Source organism: Rhinoderma darwinii, chromosome 1 (genome assembly GCF_050947455.1).
Source record: "Rhinoderma darwinii isolate aRhiDar2 chromosome 1, aRhiDar2.hap1, whole genome shotgun sequence".
Classification (NCBI taxonomy): domain Eukaryota; kingdom Metazoa; phylum Chordata; class Amphibia; order Anura; family Rhinodermatidae; genus Rhinoderma; species Rhinoderma darwinii.
This window is the reverse complement of record NC_134687.1, coordinates 164,732,377-164,754,764: the sequence shown is the minus strand read 5'-3', so window position 1 is coordinate 164,754,764 and position 22,388 is coordinate 164,732,377. Positions and strand designations below refer to the sequence as shown.

The 22,388-nt window shown below is 43.9% G+C and overlaps 1 protein-coding gene across 2 annotated transcripts in view; it reads right to left on the bottom strand.

Annotated features, from left to right (window-relative positions):
- Positions 1-21,759, bottom strand: part of AP1AR (adaptor related protein complex 1 associated regulatory protein) — a 64,020-nt gene extending 42,261 nt beyond the window's left edge. The window contains exons 1-3 of one of the 2 annotated variants that reach the window (XM_075849738.1): positions 21,565-21,759; positions 8,132-8,180; positions 3,210-3,236 (exon numbers count right to left, since the gene is read on the bottom strand). In XM_075849738.1, the coding sequence (XP_075705853.1) occupies positions 3,210-3,236; positions 8,132-8,180; positions 21,565-21,638 (150 nt within the window). In that variant the 5' untranslated portion in view covers positions 21,639-21,759. The remainder of the gene's footprint in view (positions 1-3,209; positions 3,237-8,131; positions 8,181-21,564) is intronic. The other variant, XM_075849737.1, reaches the window with a different exon arrangement.
- Positions 21,760-22,388: the final 629 nt, after the last annotated feature.

Sequence of the window (22,388 nt, the reverse complement as noted above, 5' to 3'; positions counted from 1 at the left end):
CAACATGTTACTTACATTGTTAGAATGTTAATTTCTATTAAAGAGAACATGCCCAAAAAAGTTTACATCTCCATTGGATTGCAGACTCCTCACAGATTCTGCCACTTTAAATTTTTTTTCTTCTAGCCCCCACTGTTGCAGAGATAACGGTTCCATTAGTTCTGGTGCCTGATATGCAAATGAGGCCTTTATATGTCAAGTGGGCGGGTAACACCGATTACTTGATAAAGGGTTACCGCCCACTTGACAGTCAAAGGCCTCATTTGCATATCGGACCCCAGAACAAACGGCCCCGATATCTCAGGAACGGTGGTGGCAGATGACAGCCGATGTAAAATGGCTGGTTTTACACTTTTTGATACACGACCTGTATAATAATAAAATCATCTTCCTACTTTTAGCATTAGAGCAAAAAAAGAAAGAAAAAAAAAGGAATTACAAAATAGATGCCTCTGAAAAAATTTGCTTAGGGCTATAGGCGAGGCTTTGTAAAATGTTCTGTTGTGAAAAAGAGCCTTTATTCAGACTGTACACACTTTACAGTAGAACATACTATATACCAGTACCTCACCAGTGAGGCGCCCTCCAGTTGTTGATGAGGCAAAGCTGGTGGGGGTAGTTTTTACAGATGATTATACCCTACGCAAGACTATCCCTGGCTCCAGCAATATCTGGCTTGTCAACAGGATTGATTTTTTTTGTGCTTATTTTAATGTAGTATTGGGTTCATTAGACAAACGCGAGGTAAATAGAGTAATAATTTAAATGTTTGCAATGGTGGTGAGGCCCAGGTATCACCATGGCCTGGCTGTTGAAGACCCAGTAGAAAAATGTTTGAGAACCCCTGCTATATACAATACTTGCATTGCCTGATGACTATTTCAAAGCATCTGCCCCCAAATGTTAGTGGATGCAGAACATCTCCCAGGCCGGCGTTCAAGACAACATTGTTTTCATGGTTAAAATTTTAAAAGAAAGTTTGCCCAGGAGGAATGTGGACACTAATGCAATACGTCCCACAAGCATACGGCATAGGTAAATTAGGGTCAAAGCACAGCAAATAATCTCCAATCCGGAGTTTGGTCTCCTATGCAGGATCTCAGGACTTCATTTCCCTTCACTGGGGCAAGAAGGGAGCTTGCAACCCTTTACCATCACAAAATAATACTCAGAGCTGGAGGTTCACATGGAGGTTAAAGGGGTTATCCCACAAACAAAATCACTGGCTAAACAATAGATCACCGAAAATTAACCCTTTCATGACCAAGGGTCATGGATGCCCCTGTGTCCAGGCCAAATTTTCCATTTCTGATATGCACTTCTTTAAAGAATAATATCTTTGGAACCGCTTTGAACATCACAACTATTTTTACTTTGTTTTTTTTACAAGACTTATGAGGCTTTCATTTAATAGATTAGTTTAATTATTTCAGTGTTTTTAATTTTTATTATGAGCAGACAAATCACTAAAAACACTTTTTGGTAATTTTTTATATATATTTATCTATATACAGATACACTGTAGAGCTCTGTAACAATTAGCCCTCTTCTCTCTCCGTCACCCTGGATCGCTGTGAGGGGGAGAGTGAAGAGGGCTATAAGGTTATATACACACGACCGTGAAACAAATGGCAGTCAACAACTAACCAACGGTCAGTTTTTCATGGCTGTTTTGCATCAATGTGTCTCAAAATTTGAATCCATTTCCCGGCCGGCTGACCGTTCTTAACCGGCATTTTCCATCCGTTTTTCATGAACGTTAAAAAAAATGGATGAATTTTATTCGTTATGGTTTATGGTCCCAACCCCCTGAAAACACTACAGTGCCCATGTAGATAGTGACGCAATACCACTGTAGATAGTGCCACATTGCCCACATAGATAGTGCCAGTGCCCACATAGTGCCACAGTTCTCCCTGTAGATAATGCCCACATAGTGCCACACAGTGCCCATGTAGATAGTGCCATACCCCCTGTATATAGCACCCCCTTGTAGATAGCACCACACCCCCTATATATAGCGCCACCCCCCTGTATTTAGCAATATTCCCGCTGCAGATAGCCCCCCCCCCCTCTGTAAATGCAACCCACTTCCTGTAAATAGCACCACTGTAGCTCCCTGTAGGAGCGGAATCCTCCTGGCCGAATGTTCCGCTCCTACAGGAAGCCCCTGATGTCTCTGTCCATATATGGATAGTGACAACAGGGGCTTTTCCAGTAGCAGAATCCCCAGGCTGAGTGTGGGCCGGGGATTCCAGTCCTAGAGAGAGCCACTAACGTCACTGTCCAAATCGACAGTGACGTCAGGGGCGCTCTCTAGAAGCGGAAACCCTGGCAAGTGCGATCTGACACAGGGGATTCCGCTCCTAGAGTCCGTTCAGGTGGCGCTATCTACAGCGGGGATGGAGAGACGACGGAGGCTCCCTCTAGGAGGGGAATCCTCGGTCAGAGCGCTGGCCGGGGTTTCCAGTGCTGGAGGGAGCTTAAGTGGCACTATCTACAGAGGGTTTTACGCTGCCTACAGGGGGTAGTGGGTGTCACTATGTACAGTGGGGGGTGTATTCCGGGGCTCTCAAAGCCCTGGCCGACATGAGAGTGCAGTGCTGCTCACACTGAACTTATTAAACCCGTTCCAGGCCGTCAACGTTTATACACGTGCTAACTGCGCGGGCATCGGCAGTTTAAGACGGTAAAAAGCTGTATGGCAGTCGTGAAGGGGTTAAGCAGTTTCACAATTTGATCCGTTTAAAAAAAAAAAAAAATTCTATAAGGAGATATTGCTATAATAAACTTAAAATGGCGCTCCCGGTGTGTTTGTGTTAGAATCTGTGCACGTCCACGTAGAAAAGCTTTAACTGGTGGAAACACATGGACAGTTTATAAAATTGGCAGTGGCTGGATCCTCATTTATTATACTATTGCATTGATGCGTAAAAAAATATACAGCACACTGATGTCGTCCGTGTGCTGTCCGTGTTTTTTATGCATCTATAGACTTCAGTGGGCGAGTCTGATCTAGAAAAACAGACCAGAATAGGATATGCAGTGAGTTTCACACAATTAACACACGCTCTGTAAAAAAAAAAACAGATGTGTAAATAGCCCCATAGAATTGCATTGGTCAGCGCACTGTTCGTTATTTAACCGGACAGCACATGGACATAAATTATGTTCATGTGAATAAGGCCTAACAGAAACGTATAACTTACCTCATCACTTTCTACAAGGTTTTCAAACTGTTAAGAAAAAAAAAAAAAAAAGGTTGAGATTAAAAACAAATTTAGATTTAAAAAAATAAATAAAAACAATGCCTCAAAATATCTTCTATCAACATACATAAACATATCGTAAGGGCCTGTTCACATCACCGCTTGGGCTTTCCATTCATCTGTTCGGTTAAAGGAACAGATGAACAGAAAGAAACAATACTTTCCGTTTTGTCTAGTTGCAATACCATCGATTTCAATGGTCTTTTTTTTTTTTGTTTCAGTTTGTGTTCGTTCCGCTAGGTTTCCATTTTTTTCACAGAAAAAATAGCGCAGCACACTACGCTATTGTTTCCACAAAAAAAAAAAAGCTGGAAACCTAGCGGAACGGACGCAAGTTGAAACCCAAAAAAACCACTATTGAAATCAATGGTATTGCAAATAGAAACAATACTTCCCATTTGTCTTTCCGTTCATCCGTTTCTCTGACGGAACAGATGAACGGAAAGCCCAAATGTGATGTGAACAGGCCCCAAGTACTTATGTGTAGAAAAAGGTCTTTAAATCCAGAATCAACAACACAGAAAAAGGGAGTTCACGCTGAGTTTTTTTACGAGTTTTTTTTACGTGGAAACAGCGTCGTAAAACGCGCCTAAAAGCAGCCGAAAATGTCTCCCATTGATTTCAATGGGAGGCAGAGGTGTTTTTTTCCTGCTAGCAGAAAAACCGTCTTGCGGGAAAAAGAAGAGACATGCCCTATCTTCGGGCGTTTACACCTCTGACCTCCCATCAATGGGAGGCAGAGAAAGCGTATTTCGCGGCGTTTTGGGTCAATGGCCGCGGCGTGCAGGCAGAGCAAAATTTGCCTCAAAATTCCAAATGGAATTTTGTGGCAGATTTTCCTCCTGCAAAAAACTCTGTGTGAACTCAGCCAAAAGGTCCCATACCAGGAGCCACTTCAGGTAATTAAAATAAACACATAAAAGTAAATAGAAAATATTGTTAATGGTAGAAATTTTTCCAGGGAGACTGAAAGCTTAAAAAACCCAACAACATAATTTCGGAGAACGTTGGAAAAAGTGCGCTTAGGATGACTTCAGTATGGAAAAAGACTAATAAAGTTGAATGCATTGCATATAAAAAAGGTGTGGATGAGATAGAAGGTTCAAGATGTGCATCAGATTATAGCACAGGGATACACCAAGCCCAGTTAAAGAGCTTTTCCTAGAATTGACAATTATCACCTATCCACAGGATAGGTGATAATTGTCTGATCACTGGGGACGCCACCGATCGCGAGAACGGGGGTCCCGAACAACTATTCCTCCTCACTGCACTGCCCACAGTGAGAAGGAGCTGAAATGGTGGCTGAGCATGCTCTATTCAATGTCTTTGGGAATGACGGAAACAGCCGAGTACAGCACTTGTATCTTCCCGTCATTCTAATAGACTTTGTATGGAACGGCAGCGTGCATGCTCAACCTCCGCTCCATTTAACGTCCTCCTTACCGCAGACAAGCAGTTAGCAAACAGGGGGTTCGGGATCACCGTTTTCAGGGACGGTGGGGGTCCACGTAGTGCGACCCCAGCAGTCAAACTATTACCACCTATCCTGTGGATAGGTGATAATCGGCGATTCTGGCAATACCCCTTTAAGGGGAAGTTTGAACTGCCTAGCAATATGCTGTATAGTGATTTAAGTTCGAAAGGTGGAAGAACCAGAGTTTGTGGACATGCTTTTGACAAGGAGGGGAAAAAAAGAAAACGGATATTGCAGATATATAAAGGAGAATGAGGTACAGAGGAAGAGATTCTTATGTGAAAAAGCGTGAAAAAGAAACTGGGAACATGGTTATCACGGTACAATGGTACGAAGAGAGGTTAAATGGATTTATTTTTTCCCATTTCTGTTACCCATAGATCCGAGTTTTGAGAAATATCTTTATACCATGAGAAAGAAAAAGAAAGTGATAAGACATTTTTGTTGGTTGCTCCTTGAAAAGAAGAGGGAGGGTGGGAAAGGGTAAGATAAAATGCTGTTTGGGAACGTATAAATATTGGTGTAATATTTAGTTTTTGTATTTGAAAAAAAATCAAAACTATTTCAACGTAACATATAAAAGAATAACTTTGTTACTGTCCACAGGTACATCGAGAGTCAGCTACATCTTTTGGTAGCCACACTCGGGCAGATTTACTAAAGCATCAGCGTGCTTCGCGAGTGGCACGTGTTTTTCACGCACTCGCAAAGCACTTTTTTTTTCAATAGAATTGATGCGCAAATCACGCACAGCACACGGATGTGCATCCGTGCACGGTTTTCACGCACCCATTGACTTCAATGGGCGCATAGGTGCGTGAAAACGCACCATTATAGGACAAGCAGTGAGTTTCAAGCAATGGACTCTCGCTACGTGAAAACTCACGCATGTGTGAACAGCGCCATTGAAATCAATGGGTCCGTGTGCTGCGAGTGATTTCCACGCACAGCACACGGACGAGTTTTACGCTCGTCTGAATGAGCCCCAAGGGTATGTTCCCATACACAGGATACGCTGCAGATTTTTTTGCAACAGAAAATCTGCAGCAGAATCTCTAGAAAACCGCTGGTAAATCTCACGGAAATCCGCACCAAATAGTGTATTTTTCCTGCTCATATTGCTGCGGAAAAGCTGCGTTTTATTCCGCAGCAGTGTTGCCTGTGGATTTAGTGCTAAACATTGGTTATAGAAAAATATATGTGAACCTGTGGATTTCCAGCAGTTTTTACGGCTTTTCCGCTGCGTAAATGCTGCAAAAACTAATCTGTTGCGGAAATTCGGTTCTCCATTGAAGTCTATGGGCCAAACACGCAGCATCTCTGCACAGAACACGTAACATAAATTGACATGCTGCGGAATTGAAAAACGCACCGGACACTTTCGGCCGGTTTTTTTCTGCAGCGTGGGCATGAGATTTTCTAAATCTCATTCACTTTGCGGCTACTGTAAATGCTGCGGAATTTACGCACAGAATTCCGTTGCGGAAATACAGCAGCGTTTACGCTACGTGGGAACCCGGCCTTAGGGCATGCTCACATGTAGCTTAAACACTGTGGGGCTGAGTTCACACGTGGCGGATACACTGCATAATAGTACGCAGCGCCGAAAGGAATTCCAGGCGTAAAACTGATCTAAACTGTGGTGCAGCATTTCGCCTGGAATGTCCGCTTCGAAAAACTGCAGCACTTAGTCGGCAAGCTAGCAGACCAGTCTCATCCCAGGGGGCCGCTGCAGCCTGTGATTGGCTGCAGCGGCGGTCACATGAGATGAGCGTCATCCCAAGAGGATGAAACACAGACTCCTAGGTAAATTTCTTTCTTTCTGAGTTGTTATTTGCGGCGGGATCGCTGCGTATCCGCCGCAAAAAATGGAACTACTGCTATTTGATGCAGGATTTACATCCCCATTGAATTCAATGGGGAAATCCCGCAACATATAAGCAGCGTTTACGTGCTGCGGAATGAATTTCCGCACTACAGGTCAACTTCTGAGCGTTCAATCTCATCCACTTTGCTGCTACTGTATTTGCTGTGGATTTTCTGCAACTAATTCCGTTGCGAATAATCCGCAGTATTTACGCAACGTGTGAACTAGCCCTGGAATTTACGACCGTATTTTCAGTGCAGAAATTCTGTATTGTTTTTGCAAGAGAAATTAACAAGTTGCAGGTAAATTTTTGCACTTCTTTTCTCCGTATTTTTTCCTTACAGTTTGTGGATGAGATTTGTTCAAATCTCATTCTCTTTGCTGCTACACAGAAAATCCGGTGGGAAATTTTTCCAGTGTTTCCGTTACGTGTGAACATACCCTTCGATTTAGCCCGTCCTGCCGTTAATTGGCAAAGGACCCGCAAATAACAGACTGCGCACGGATGCCTTCCGTGTGTGGTCCGTTATTTTGACGGACCTATAGGCTACAATGGCTGAAAAAAGCCAAACTTACTCACAATGGCAAACACACACACCAATTTACATGAGGTACAGGCAGACTACAATGCTACATGGGCGAGAAGAAACCTCAAAAACAGACAGGAGTAGGACATGTTCTATTTTTGGGTAAACTGACACACGGATCCGCGAAAGTCACGGAAGTGTGCATGGTCTCATAGAATTGAATGGGTCAGTGTTCTGTCCGTTAAAAAAAACGGATAGCACACTCAACAAAATAACTGAAGTGTGCTTGAGGCCTTACTGGGTTATTGGTCATATTCAGCAAGCAAATGGAAATTTGACCAGGCAGACAGTCAGAAGATATGCCCATAAGGTATCTACAAGTACATGTATAATTAGAGGAGTCATCTATTTGTTTGCCTATACAAAATTTAGTTTAGTGGAGACTAAAACATATAGCAGAAACATTCTGGGTCTGATGTGACTAAACACATAATAAATCACCACTTTACTGTTAAAGGGGTTGTTCACTACCGGACAACTGATGACCTATCCACCGGATAGGTCATTAATGTATGATCGGTGCGGGTCCGACACCCGGACCCCACACCGTTAAGCCGCTCCGGATGCCTCCGGGCACCGGACATACATGCCGGAAACAGTTGGCTCCAGCCACGGAATAGCGGCCAAGCTGCAGTACTGCAGCTCGGCTGCTACGCAATGTACAGAGGCAACTGTACATTGCATAATGTGTACTAACATCCGGCGCCCACAGGCAACTGGAGCAGCTGAATGGTGTAGTCCGGATGTCGGACCACACCGATGATATACTGATGACCTCTCCGGTGTATAAGTCATCAGTTGTCTGATAGTGGACAACCCCTTTAAGTTACAAAACTGGGGCAAAGTTAGTCTATAGGGAAAAGGATTGGCAGTGGTCAAGCAGAGAAATATTGTATGACCGACGTAGAAATGGTTGCATCAAATTTCTTACCTCAATAGTATAGTGCTCTCCTCTTGAACAGCTTCTAAAATATTTGGATCTGCAGGGGAAAAAAAAGATAAACATTTGTAACATATACGTAAATCTGTACACATACAAATATAAATTTATACTTTAACGAGGAAAGTTCAAATAAACGTTATTCTAGCAGCCGACACTGACACTTTCTACATACCGTATGATTCCTATGGAAGCATTCATTGAACACTAGGGGGAGATTTATTAAGCTTAATGCTGCAGAATTCTGGCTCAATGTACACCAAAAAACTGGTACATGCCTTGTGGCAAATTTTTTATGTCTTTAGACACTTTTTGCGCCTCACTCGACAGTTTTGAAAAGGGTCTAGAAAAGGGGCGTGGAGTAGCAAACAGGGCGTGGCGTAAACGGCACTAAATATTGGTCTAAATTAAGGCAACCACTTCCTTACACCAGAGGTGGTGTAAGAAACAGAGACAAAAAAAAAAAGTGTCTAACACGTCTAGAAAGGTGCACCAAATTTATCCTACAGCATGGGCTTCTGTGATACATTTGACGCATCTCCTGACTGCCTGGGCTAGCAATAATAAATCTCCCCCAGCATTCATGCTTCATTTGTGGGCCCTTGTGGTTTCAGTAGGAACCACTAGTCTCTCCTTCCTGCCCCCTTTCCTTTTCCTCATGATGTGCCTCTCTTGTTTTCTTACCTTCATCTCTCTTTCCAATATATGGAAAATATATATTACAGTCTGGATAAAACAACCTGCATACAGTTGTATAGGTTCACTGCTGGATTGTACTGCAGGATGTCTATACTGTTTCTATAAAACGAAAAGATTCCACAGCACTGGACTGCAGGTGGGTGCACGCCTCAATTAGACCTGGTCCGCGGTCCTGGATATCAAGCAGACAAAGAATGGACAGAGGCAGCACTTCCAAAAAGAGCAAGAGCTATTTATTCACCCATGCGACGTTTCAGCATGCTTGAAAAAAGTCCAGTTGGACTGAAACGTCGCATGGGTGAATAAATAGCTCTTGCTCTATTTGGAAGTGCTGCCTCTGTCCATTCTTTGTATACTGTTTCTATGTCATATTTTATCCTTTTTATTTTGCCCAAAAAATATATAATCTATGAAATGACTTTGAATGTGATCATTTTCTGCACGTGATGTCCAACCCTTGTTTCTGGTACAGAGCTACTAGATAATCTGAAGTCTAGCAAACGCATGAAGCAGCGAATGGGGGAGAAAAACATTTATAAAGCTCTGCTTTAAAAAAAAATAAATATATATATATATATAATAAAATATATGTATTATGTTAGCCTTTTACACTTGGTGTCTTCCTAGAAGTTTTCTACCTTAATGCCTCCTTCACACAGCGTATATGTCTGGCAATTTTACATAAATGAAAAATTGCATGTAAAAAAACGCCAGCGTTTTTTTAAATGTTACATGAATTTTTGGTGGCGTTTTTTTTTATTTTTTTTACTTAGTGTCTCGCTTTGTACATGCAAAAATAATGCCATTCATCCCAAAAACACTACAAACCAAAACTCTTTGTATGTAGCTTTTTCAATATTTCACTTGAAAGTAAAATCTGGCCGCAGCATTTTTTTTTACCTAAAAGAGCGCTGTGAATTAGGCCAACGAAAATGCCACGAAAAATTCAGCAAAACAGTGTGTGGATCCAGCCTCAAGGGTATGTCTCATCTCATGAACCCCTGGCCAAACAATCAGCTGATCAAAGGGAGTTTGGCTTCAGAAACACCCAGCGATCAGCTGTTATCACCAGGGGAAGTTGTATCCAGCCATAGATTACCACTGCGAGAAGGAATAGAGAAATAGAAGCACTGAGAAACGCGACCGTCATCGCTGGAGAAAAGCGCTAAAAAGAAAATTTATTTATGATTTGTAATAATAACACGAACGGTTGGTAACGAATGAGGACAGTTCTCCCTGAAGATCTGCAGATGCAGCTTATTCCAACCATTGTGTCCCCAAGAAGTCAGTGCTAAAGATAAGGCAGCCGTAGATGGCTGTACTTCTAACCCCTCCTGTACACGCTGCAGATTTTGTTGCAGAAATTTACGCTACTAAAGATAATTTCCATTAAACTGAATGGGGTCGTTTCTAAAGCAAGCACGAAATCTGCAACAAAATCTACCGCATGTGGAAAAAGGACACCAACAGACAACAAGATGTGTGCTTGTCCCCAGATCCCCTATGCAATGTTAGCCAGATCTCGCTGGCCGCATACAAGTGATGGAAAAGTGAAGGATCAAGTTCATTGAACTGGAATTTTCCCATATTGAACAACAAAAATGATACTATACATAACATAAATGTAGATCGCAATAAACATTTTATCCAGTTACAGCCCTTTTGTAACCCAAAACAAGTTAATGAAACATCACCGGGCTACAGAATGTGAAAAAGGAAGCACATTAATTAATAAAGTCATTAAATATTTCATGATTTTTCGGCTGCTGATGCACACGTCCCTAGTTCAGTAAAATCCCATATGTAGCCTGTGGTTGTTTCTGCTCAGGATACAGGGAACATGCAAGACAGGAGAAGGCAACCCTGGAGCCGTGGATATCAACTGTAATAATATGTAAGGCTCTGAAGATCTTCCGCAGTTAACCCCCATGCACACGACAGCAAAAAACCTCAGTTTTTGCGGACCGCAATTGCGGTCCGCAAAAACGGAGCCATTCACTTTCATTGAACACTGACACCTTTCCGTAGTACTGTCCGTTCTTTCGCATTTTGCGGGCCGTGCTCCCATACTTTGTATGGGAGCACGGCCCGAAAATGCGGCTGTCAGTCAGCGGCCGGCCGTGCCCGCAATCGCGGGCCGTGATTGCGGGCACGGTCGTGTGCATGGGGCCTAAGGCTCTATTTACACGACAGGATCCGACACGAGTCCGAGTGTCGGACGATAAAAACGGCGGTTTTGGTCCGTTTTTCTCGGCCGTTTTGCATCCGTTCCGTTTCGGGCCGTGCTTACGTTTTTAACGGCCGATTTTGACCCATTTTGCATCAGTTTTTTTTTCAAAAACGGACTAATTTTATTTGCCAATTTTTGCCACACACTCCCCTCTGTAGATACAGTCATAGCCACCCTATAGATAATGCCACACCCTGCCCCCCTGTAGATAAGGCCACACACTGCCCCCCCTCTAGGTAGTGCCACACACTGCCCCCCCTCTAGGTAGTGCCACACACTGCCCCCCCTCTAGGTAGTGCCACACACTGCCCCCCCTCTAGGTAGTGCCACACACTGCCCCCCCTCTAGGTAGTGCCACACACTGCCCCCTTGTAAATAGCACCCCCATAGATGGCACCCCCCCCCCCATAGATAGCGCCACTGTAGGGGACAGCTCCAGAAGTACCTGACGTCACTGTCCATATATGGACAGTGACATTAGGGACTTCTCCTGGAGCGGTCCCCTGCTCCTGAAGCGGAATCCCCTGCCACAGCGGCCCGTGATTCCACTCCATGAGAAGTCCCTGACGTAACTGTCCATATAGGGACGTCAGGGACTTCTGGAGCGGAATCACAGGCCACAGCAGTGTTTAGAGGGCTGTCAAAAAAAAAATCAGCCGTGTGAATAGCCTCATTTGGGGTCTATTGTTCCGAGAATCCCTGTCGTGTGAATAGGGCCTAAGGCTCTATTCACACGACCGGGTCCGAGTGTCGGCCGATAAAAACTGACGTTTTGGTCCATTTTCCTCTGACGTTTTGCATCCGTTACGGGCCGCGTTTCAGTTTTTAGCGGCCGATTTGGACCCGTTATGCATCAGTTTTTTTCCCTGTTAGTTTTAAAAACGGATTCATTTAATTTGTCAATGTTTTTTTGCCACACACTGCCCTCTGTAGATAATGCCACACACTGCCCTCTGTAGATACTGGCACAGCCCCCTTGTAGGTAGTGCCACACAGCCCCCCCCCCTCTAGGCAGTGCCACACAGCCCCCCCCCCTCTAGGCAGTGCCACACAGGCCCCCTCTCTAGGCAGTGCCACACAGGCCCCCCGTACGTAGCGCCCCCGTATATGGCACCCCTCCCTTCCTGTAGATCGCGCTACTGTAGGGGACTGCTCCAGGAGAAGAAGTCCCAGACTTTACTGTGGCCGGGGATTCCACTTTACATCCCTGACGTCACTGTCCATACATGGACAGTGACGTCAGGGACTACTCCTGGAGCGGAATCACCGGCCATTGTGGCCGGGAATTCCGCTTCAGGATTAGGGGACCACTCCAGGAGAAGTCCCTGATGTCACTGTCCATATATGGACAGCGACTTCTCCTGGAGCGGAATTCCCGGCCACAGCTTCAGCAATGCTGTGGCCGGGGGAATAAGGATTTCGCTCTTACAGGGAACAAAAAAATTCTCCTCCTCCTCCTCACATGCACTTCACACTGTGCAGAGGAGAAGAGAGCGAGCGTCAGAAAGCATGGCCGTCACTCGGATCACATCCAAGTGACAGCCGTGCTTTACTCGGCCCCGTAGACTTCTATGGGAGCCGTGCGGCCGAGAGAACGGCCCCTAATAGGGCAAGCTTCATTTTTTTGATGGCCCGGGCCGTCAAAAAACCGGCAATGTGAGCCCCATTTGGGGTCTATTGTTCCCCGAGAATCCTTGTTGTGTGAATAGGGCCTAGGAATATAAAAATTTTTTTTTAATCATAAACAGTACTAACAAAACAAAACATGCTTTTAAGAAAACAAAACAAATGTTTCATTTAACCCCTTAGTGACCAGCCCATTTTAGGCCCAAGCTATTTTATTCGTTTTTCTATAGTCGCATTCAAAGAGCTATAGCTTTTTTATTTTTTCGTCTACATAGCTGTATGAGGACTTGTTTTTTGCGGGATTAGTTGTACTTTTTAATGGCACCATTTTTGGGTACATATAATTTTTATATTAACTTTTATTAACCTTTTTGGGGGGGGGGGATTATAAAAAAAAACAGAAATTCCGCCATTGTTCTATGCGTTTTTAAATTGACGCCGTTCACTATGCGACATAAATAACATGTTACCTTTATTCTATGGGTCGGTACGATTACGGCGATACCACATATGTAGAGGTTTTTTTATGTTTTACGACTTTTGCACAATAAAAACACTTTTGAACTAAAAATTGTTTTTGCATCGTTGCTTTCCAAGAGCTGTAGCTTTTTTATTTTTCCATCAATGTAGTGATTTTTTGGGCTTGTTTTCTGCGGGATAAGACGTAGTTTTGAATGGTACTGTTTTGGGGTGCATGGGACTTATTGATTCATTTTTATTATGACTTTTTTGGGGGGCAATGGAAAAAAATTGCAATTTTGCCATGTTTTTTTGCGTTTTTTTTTTTTACGGTGTTCACTTTGCGGTTTAAATTACATATTAACTTTATTAATGGAGTCATTACGGTCGCGGTGATACCACATATGTGTACTTTTTTTTTTTTTACACTTTTACTAAATAAAAACACTTTTTATGGAAAAAAATGGATTTATTTTTTTACTGTACTTTTTATTAATAATCTTTATTTCACTTTGATGACTTATTTTATTAGTCCCACTAGGGGACTTTACTGTGCGATCTTCAGATCGCTGCTATAATGCTCTGGTATACTTCGTATACCAGAGCATTATTGCCTGTCAGTGTAAATCTGACAGGCAATCTGTTAGGCCGGATTCACACGAGCGTTGCGTTTTTGCGCGCGTAAAAAACAGCGCAAACACTATTTGACAGCTGCGTGTGTCATCCGTGTCTGATGCGCGGCTGCGTGATTTTCGCGCAGCCGGCATCATAGAGATGAGGCTTGTCGACGCCCGTCATTGTCCAAGGTGCTGAAAGAGCTAAATCTTTCAGCACCCTCGACAGTGAATGCCGAACACAACAGCGAAAAACCTGTTAAAAAAAAAAGATAAAGTTCCTACTTACCGAGAACTTCCCGGCCGTTGCCTTGGTGACGCGTCCTTGGTGACGCGTCCTTGGTGACGCGCCTCTCTTGACATCGAGCCCCACCTCCCTGGATGACGCGGCAGTCCAAGTGACCGCTGCAGCCTGTGATTGGCTGCAGCCTGTGCTTGGCCTGTGATTGGCTGGAGCTGTCACTTGAACTGAAGTGTCATCCCGGGAGGTCGGACTGCAGGAAGGAGACAGGAGTAATCGGTAAGTTAGAACTTCGGTTTTTTTTACAGGTTCATGTATTTTGGGATCGCAAGTCACTGTCCATGGTGCTGAAACAGTTTAACTCTTTCAGCACCATGCACAGTGAATGTCTCCCGACGTCGCGGACCGGAATTTTTTTTGCCGAGTTTGGCCGAACCCGGTGAAGTTAGCTTCGGTTGTCAGGTTTCGCTAATCGCAAAGACACTCCGTTTGGATGTTCGGAAACAGAAAAGCACGTGGTGCTTTTCTGTTTACATTCATCCTTTTGACAGCTGTTGCGCAAACACGCAGTTCGCACGGAAGTGCTTCCGTGCGACATGCGTGGTTTTCACGCACCCATTGACTTCAATGGGTGCGTGATGCGTTGAAAACGCTGAATCAACGGACATGTCGTGAGTTTTTTGCAACGGAGCAACGCTGCGCAAAAAACGCTGCCATGTCTGCACGGCCCCATTGTCTAATATAGCTACGGGCAACGCACGTGAAAATCACGCGCGTTGCACGCGCGTATTTTACGTTCGTCTGAATAAGCCCTTAGGACGTGCCTCCGGCGCGTCCTAACAGGCATATGTCCAGGGCAGACCTGGGGGCTTTTATCAGGCCCCCGGCTGCCATGACACCCCATCGGAGACCCGCGATTGCATTCGCGGGCCGCCGATGGGTGACAGAAGGAGCTCACTCCCTCTGTAAACAAAGTTAAATGCCGCGGTCGCTATTGACGGCGGCATTTAATGGGTTAAACGGCCGCGATCGAAGTAAACTTCGATCGCGGGCGTTGGAGGAGCTCAGCTGTCGTCAGACAGCAGAGCCCCGGCTCCTGCCTGCACGGGAGACCCGTGCAGGACTTAGACTAGGCTGACGTGAAAAGGCGTCAGCCTAGCCTAAAGCCCATTAGTGAGTCACGTGAAAAGGCGTATTGGTGGTCACTAAGGGGTTAAAGTAATAGTGCTTTTTTAGTGCCCCACAGTAATGGTGCCATCAGAATACCTTTATTAACATTGTCATCAGGGTACCCCTATTAATAGTACTGTCAGAGAACCCCATTAATAATGTTATCCTAGGGCCCCATATTCAAGATGCTGTCAGACTGCCTCCATTAACAATGCCACCAAAATGCACTCATTTACTTCAGGGTGCACCCATAAATCCTGCCATTAGTCAGTTTAAATTTACAGCGACAATCCCTAGTAAAAAGAATACTTTAGCGGAGGCATCAGAGCATAGTGAGCTGAATGTCTCGTGTCAGCTCTTTAGCCTGCTCTGATGTTTCAATAACTCCTATAGAAGTGAATGGAGAGAGTCGTGTACATGCTTGGCCACCTCTCCATTCATTCTCCGCCTGGATGCAGACCCCCAGTCCCGATATAGGTGCGGGTCCCAGAGTTGCGACCCACATCTTTCAGACATTAGGAGCGTATCCTGTGGATATGCCATGAATGTCTAAGATGGAAATAACCCTTCAACATTACTTGAGTGACAAACATAATATAAGAGCAATAGGTCTATTTGGTGGGCTTCTGGATAACTCATGTAAAGGAGCCCCTGCCCTCAAAGTACCGTAGGTACATTATGTAATTCTTGTATTAAGAATTTTCACATCAGGTTTCATCAAACTATTTGTGAACATTACTATTTGGGCACAAAGCAGCACATTACTGACAAAGACCAAATGGGGGATATGCCAGTCTGTTAGGACTATTACACTGAATTAGCTATGGAGGATTTCAAGGTAACCATACCACGTGCTTCAATACTGAGTAATACAGCAATCTGAGCCACACACATATACAGAACCGGTGGAGAGGCTTGGTCTTCCAATCAATAGCGTTAGGGGGACACGCAAATGTAGTAACAGCTATAATAGATCAAAGATATATGCTCTGTAGGAACTATTTGTTAGGCTGGCTGCATATGTAGTGCATAAAATACACTGTGGAACTAGCCTTAAGGGGTTGTCTGGTTTCAGCAAATTAATGTTATCTGTATAATGAAAAGTTATAACATTTTCCAATAAAACTTTCTTTATTAATTCATCACGGTTTTCAAAATATCTCTGCTTGTTGTTATTCAGTAGGAACATAAAATCCTGTCCATGGTCATGTGATGGACACACAGGTGCTAAGATCGTTAGAAAAAACAGCTCTAATGTAAATACTGCAACTTAAGTACATCACATGACCATACGGAAATATTAGAAAATTTGATATCCTTTAATTATGCAAATAACAATAATTAACCCTTTAAAATCTACGTTAAAATTCCCAATGAAATCCATATGTATTACATGCCTATTATGTTGCAAATTTCTATGAGCACATGGGTGATTATTTTACTTATTGCAAAAATCGACATCAGAAAGGGCATGTGCTGTAGGGCAGGTCAATACTGGTTCTGAAAAGAAAAAGGGGACACAATCTTAATATACTTTTTTGTTTGTAGGCACATTGGCTACGGGGATGTGGGTGGTTTGGTCAATGAGATTTTGAGAAAAGACCAATGAACTGCATTGAACATATTCAATAAAAGGACTACTGAGTTTCCAGATTAATGGCAGAATTCTTGCAGAAAGAAATAAGTGGACTACAGAACTGCTGAGTGGTCAAATTAGGATGTCCCCTGTGAAAATCAAAGAGCACTAACATGAAGACCATTAGTGATTCGAGGAGACCTACTGCAATATTTCAAGACGTTTCAACCATCAGGATGGAGAGGGAAAAACTGAACGTGAAATGGACAAATAACCATAATCATAAAAGTAAATCGTTCTATCTGGTTTAGCTACACTCTAGCGATTAACTGTTTTAGTAGTCACCAATGTCCCTGACGTCTTGATATCCTGTATATAATGTATTGAATTTCTGCACATTTGGAGCTTTTATTTATCAGAGGCGCCATTAGAACTTGGACTATCCCACTAGATATCATTTAAATAAAAACATTCAAGAAAACAACTCTTCAATTAATGTTCTTTCTGACCAAACTATTCCCATAAATGTCCTTGGCTTCTGTTCAGCTATGGGAAAAGTAGTTTCCATCTACTTAGGTGGTAAAAGTGTTCTTATAAATAATCAAACTGGCTGTAAACTGCAGCTTCATCTTAAAGGAAAGAGGTCATGATTTTTTTTTTTATTATATTGCTTTTAATATAATATTAGCAAAAATGTTATTTAATTGTGTTCTCATTTTTTACTTTTTAATGTATTTTTACTTCTCTATGGGGGCTGCAATTTTTTTTCATCTCTGTATTAACAACACATACAGAGATGGAATACGGCACATACAACCCCATAGAGAATGCGAACGGGAGCCGTTCCATTCACAGAAGCGTACGCCGTCTGTGTGGGAATGGCGCATGCTCCGCTCCCACACAGACCAAAACTAAGCTCTTTCGTAGAGCGAAAACCGGCGCCATTTTCATGTGGACCAGAAGACGCTGCCGGACAGTAAGATGACGACTTCTGGCCACATGTTCAACGAAGCGAAGGCGCGAGGAATAGGAGCGGAGGCGGCAGCGGCGGCAGGAGCAGGTAATTTATGTTCGTGTATGTGATGTGTGTATTATGTTTGTGTATGTGATGTGTGTATTATGTTTCGTGTATGTGATGTGTGTATTATGTTTCGTGTATGTGATGTGTGTATTATGTTTCGTGTATGTGATGTGTGTATTATGTTTCGTGTATGTGATGTGTGTATTATGTTTCGTGTATATGATGTGTGTATTATGTTTGTGTATGTGATGTGTGTATTATGTTTGTGTATGTGATGTGTGTATTATGTTCGTGTATGTGATGTGTGTATTATGTTTCGTGTATGTGATGTGTGTATTATGTTCGTGTTATACTGTCTGCTGATCACTGTATCTAATCCTCCTACACTGTGCAGTCACTCAGAAAATGGCGACACACAGTGTAGGAGGTTTGAAGACATTCAAACCCCTCCTTCTCCTGGCACTAGCCAGAAGAAGGGAGGGGGAATTGTGTGAGGACAGTAGAGGGGGTGTGTCCACCCCAAATTTGCAGCATAAATCAATGAGGTTGCTTTACCACAGTGACCATGCTGCAATTTTGGGAACTGCTCACTCTAGTGGCCAGCACATGGAAATGTTATAAATTAGAATCTAATTTATAATATTTCCTGACTTGTGAAAAAATTAAAACAATGTGTAATCACTTAAATACTAATTGTTTAACTGAAAAAAAATATATTCTAGCGACACATTCCCTTTAATGCTTCGTTCACATTCGTCAGGGCTCCGTTCCGACTGAGATTTCCGTAGTCGACTACGGTATTTATTCCGTCAAAACGACAGAACCCTTGCACAACGGAGACAATCAAACCATTGGCACTGGATCTGTCACCACTGAAATCTATGGTGATGAAAATGGAAACCTTTGGTTTCAGTTTGTATCAGTTAGGGCTCCGTTCTGACGGAAAGCTCTGACGGAACATCAGAATGGAGCCCTGACGCAGATGTGAACATAGCCTAACAAGGATACCATTGATACACTATTGATAGTAGGGAATAGTGTATGTTGCAGTTCCCTAATATATTCTTTTTAAAGGGGCTTTACAATCTTAGACATATGCCCCCTGATTCCTGTCCTACCTTATCCTGCTCCAGCGTTTCCACGGCCACTGTCTGACAAAGTGGTCGTAAGTATGGAAACAGCCGAACTCACTGAGCTGCATTGTTTCCGTAACTCCCACAGAAGTGAATGTTACGCTATGCTGTTTCTGTAACTTCCATCAACTTCTATGGGAGTTACAAAAACAGCATAGCTCAGCAAGTTCAGCTGTTTCCCTACTTCCAACCGCCTTGTCAGACAGTGGCCCGCACCGGAGGTGCGAGATAGTGCGAGGGAGAGAGATAGTTGCGGGTCTCAGAGGCGGGAGCCACATCTATCGGACATTTATGGCGCATCCTGTGAATATTCCATAAATGTCCTAGATTAGGTTCAGACTGTCAGTGAATTTCACGCAGCGTATGTGCTCCGTGCTTCCACGCTGCACGCACCCATTGAAGTCAATGGGTGCGTGCAAATCGCGCTCGACACATGGAAGCACTTCCGGGTGCCGCGCGTGATGTGCGCTACTGTAGTAAAAACTATGAATGAAAACAGAAAAGCACCACGTGCTTTTCTGTTTGTAAACATAAAAACAGAGTGTCATAATGATGCCGGCTGCGCGAAAATCATGCAGCCGCGCACCATATGCTGATGATACACGGACCTTTTGCGCGCGCAAAACGCAGCATTTTTTTTGCGCGCAAAACGCACACGCTCGTGTGAATTCGGCCTAATGGAAATGTTCCTAAAATAACCCGCAGGAGTGCAGAGAATTTGAAATTACACCATAATTTCCTGTAGAATATCTTTGGTAAATTTACAATTATATAATAGGGAAATGCATAAATAAATATTTCCTATTATATTGCTATCATTAAAATCCCTTTATTTACGAGCTTCAGCTTCTTACTCTCATCAGGTGTTTGAACTGGGAATACACATACAATTTCAACAGGCCCGACATTACGGTCCTTGAGCATAAAAGAAGCTTTAGGCCTCATTCACACGACAGGGTTACCCAGCCGGGTGCCGGTCGTTCATAAGTCGGCCGGCACCCGGCTGCATTAGGAATAATCGACCCCTAATGGGGCTATTCACACAACCGAGGAAAACCGGCCGTCAAAAAATGGGACATGCTCTATTTTCGCCGGTCGCTGCAATGGCCGGTTATCGGGCGGTGTATTAGGCCCTTAACACATAGCGTAAATACTGCAGATTTTCCGTGACAGATTTCATTGTGGAAAATCGGCAGCGTACTATAGTAGCAGCAAATCTCGCCCACACATTGCATAAAAAAACTTTTCTTAAATTGACCTCCGGTGCGGGTTTTCAAGCATGTTCCCACCCCCCATTAAATTCAATGGGGATGTAAAACCTGCAACAAATAGCAGATGTTGCGATTTTTGCACCGGAAAAGAAGCGATTCTGCCGCAAAAATTGCAACTTTGAAAATAAAAAAGTCAATACTTACCCAAATCTCTATGCTCCTGCGTGACGCCCGGCCTCCAAGGATGACATTTCATCCCATGTGACTGCGGCAGCGTCATCCCAGGAGGCCGGACTGCTCGACAATGGTGGGACACGTCACCATGACTACAGCCGGGGTAAGTATGAACGTTATTTATTTTTCTAGCGCTGCACAATGTTTTTTTGGACAGAATGTGCTGCGGGTTCTAGGTCAGATACGCTGCGTAGATTTACGCAGTGTATCCGACCCGTGTGAACTCGGCCTTAGGCCCTCTGCAGATTTTGCCTTAAAATCAGTTCCATTCATCTTAATAGGGTTGTTTCAAAATCTGCAGCGTGTGCAGGGGGCCTTAGGCTGGGTTCAATGATTTCAATGGGAGGCGGTTTTCTCCCGCGAGCGGTAAAACCGTCTCGCGGGATTAAGAAGGGACATGCCCTATCTTCGGGCGTTTACGCCTCTGACCTCCCATTGACATCAATGGGAGGCAGAGAACGCGTATTTCGCTGCGTTGCTCAATGGCCGCAGGCGAAAATCGGCGTGCAGAGAGAGCCCATCAATGCCAAAACTCTGACACAAACTAAAATGGTCTAAATTTTAGAAGTGGCCAGAAAACTGCTGGTAAATTAGCCACCAGCAAGTTATACATTGCGTAATAAACAGGTGGCTTTTATACAACAAATGTCACATCTATTCTTCCCTGTTATCAGCCATTTCAGACTGGGAGGAGGCTCACTCTTCCCAGTCTGAAATGGACCATTACAACGAACCATGAAAAATAATATTAGTCAGTGTCAGGCTCCTCCCCTCATGGGATTTCCCCTTTATGGCAGGTGTATGTACCTTGTCATGTGAGCGCTAAGCTCCGCCCAGGATGGAAAGCTTTAAAAACATGGTGGTTTATAATGACACATCATGCGACTTATATAAAAGATGATATTTATATATATTCCCATACCCTGCTATCACTGCTGTCCTACAGGGGGTCACCAGCGTAATGTTAGGCGATGACTGGAGTTTTCCTTTAATTATAACTTATCAGGTAGTCCGCTCCAGCTGTCACCTGGTACAAAGGAGTGATATAAGCCGCTGTCAGACAAACGCGGGTATAATCGCTGCGACACCTGAAAACCGCAGCCTGGCTTAACCACATCAGTGCCATGACACCGCAACACCATCCACACACGGAACTAGGCTTTCTACTAGCCCACACACTATCTCCTACCCGCATATCCCTTCAGCTTACCCTCCGCCCGATCTCTGGATGCGGTTATTTTCTCTTCTGAAGAGACTCCAGCAACGTGTCCAGCAGATCCCCATGGCATACTGAGCCGGGCGCGCACACAGCAGCCTTGGGGACGAGGAATGCGCGGACACCCACCATGAGTGTACCCGCCTCACCTAGCCGGCATTCTGAGGGCGCCGCTATCTCCTGTCACATGACACAATCCGCCTTCTAGAGGCCAAACTGCTGTAGAAAACGACTTGGGTGTCATGTTGCTGGAGCCTAAAGTACAGTCATGCTAAATGATAAAATACGAGAACATAGCCACTGCCGGAGACAGGTTCTTACTGCGGTGTGCCGTTACCGTAATTATTCAAAGAAGGTGTCATCTTTAGCTAGACTATAGGAACAGTGCATGTCCCTTGGTTCTATTACGGCTTATGACTGTGTTTTGTTCACATTTCTGAGGGATGAAAAAGGGACAACAATGTGCAGAACTCTTTGTAGTACACAACAAAACTTTTCATACTTATATGTGAATATATTGCCTTACAGTGCCCTGATAAATAATACATAAATTGCATAGTTCTATGTTGTAAAGTGCTGCGGAATATGTTGGTGCTATCTTTCTAGGGACACTTTGGCTTTGACGGCGTGGTTTATCGTGGGGGAGTTTCGTGTGCGTGGTTTACCATGGGACAGGCTTTGCCCAAATATAAATTATTTTTTTTTACAAAATATTCTCGGTACACTGTCCTCCCCCTAAGGACAATATAGAGGGAGGGGATGGCCCACCACAGTGATCTCAGATGCCGTTTGATGGTAAAACTTACAGCCTGGATAGC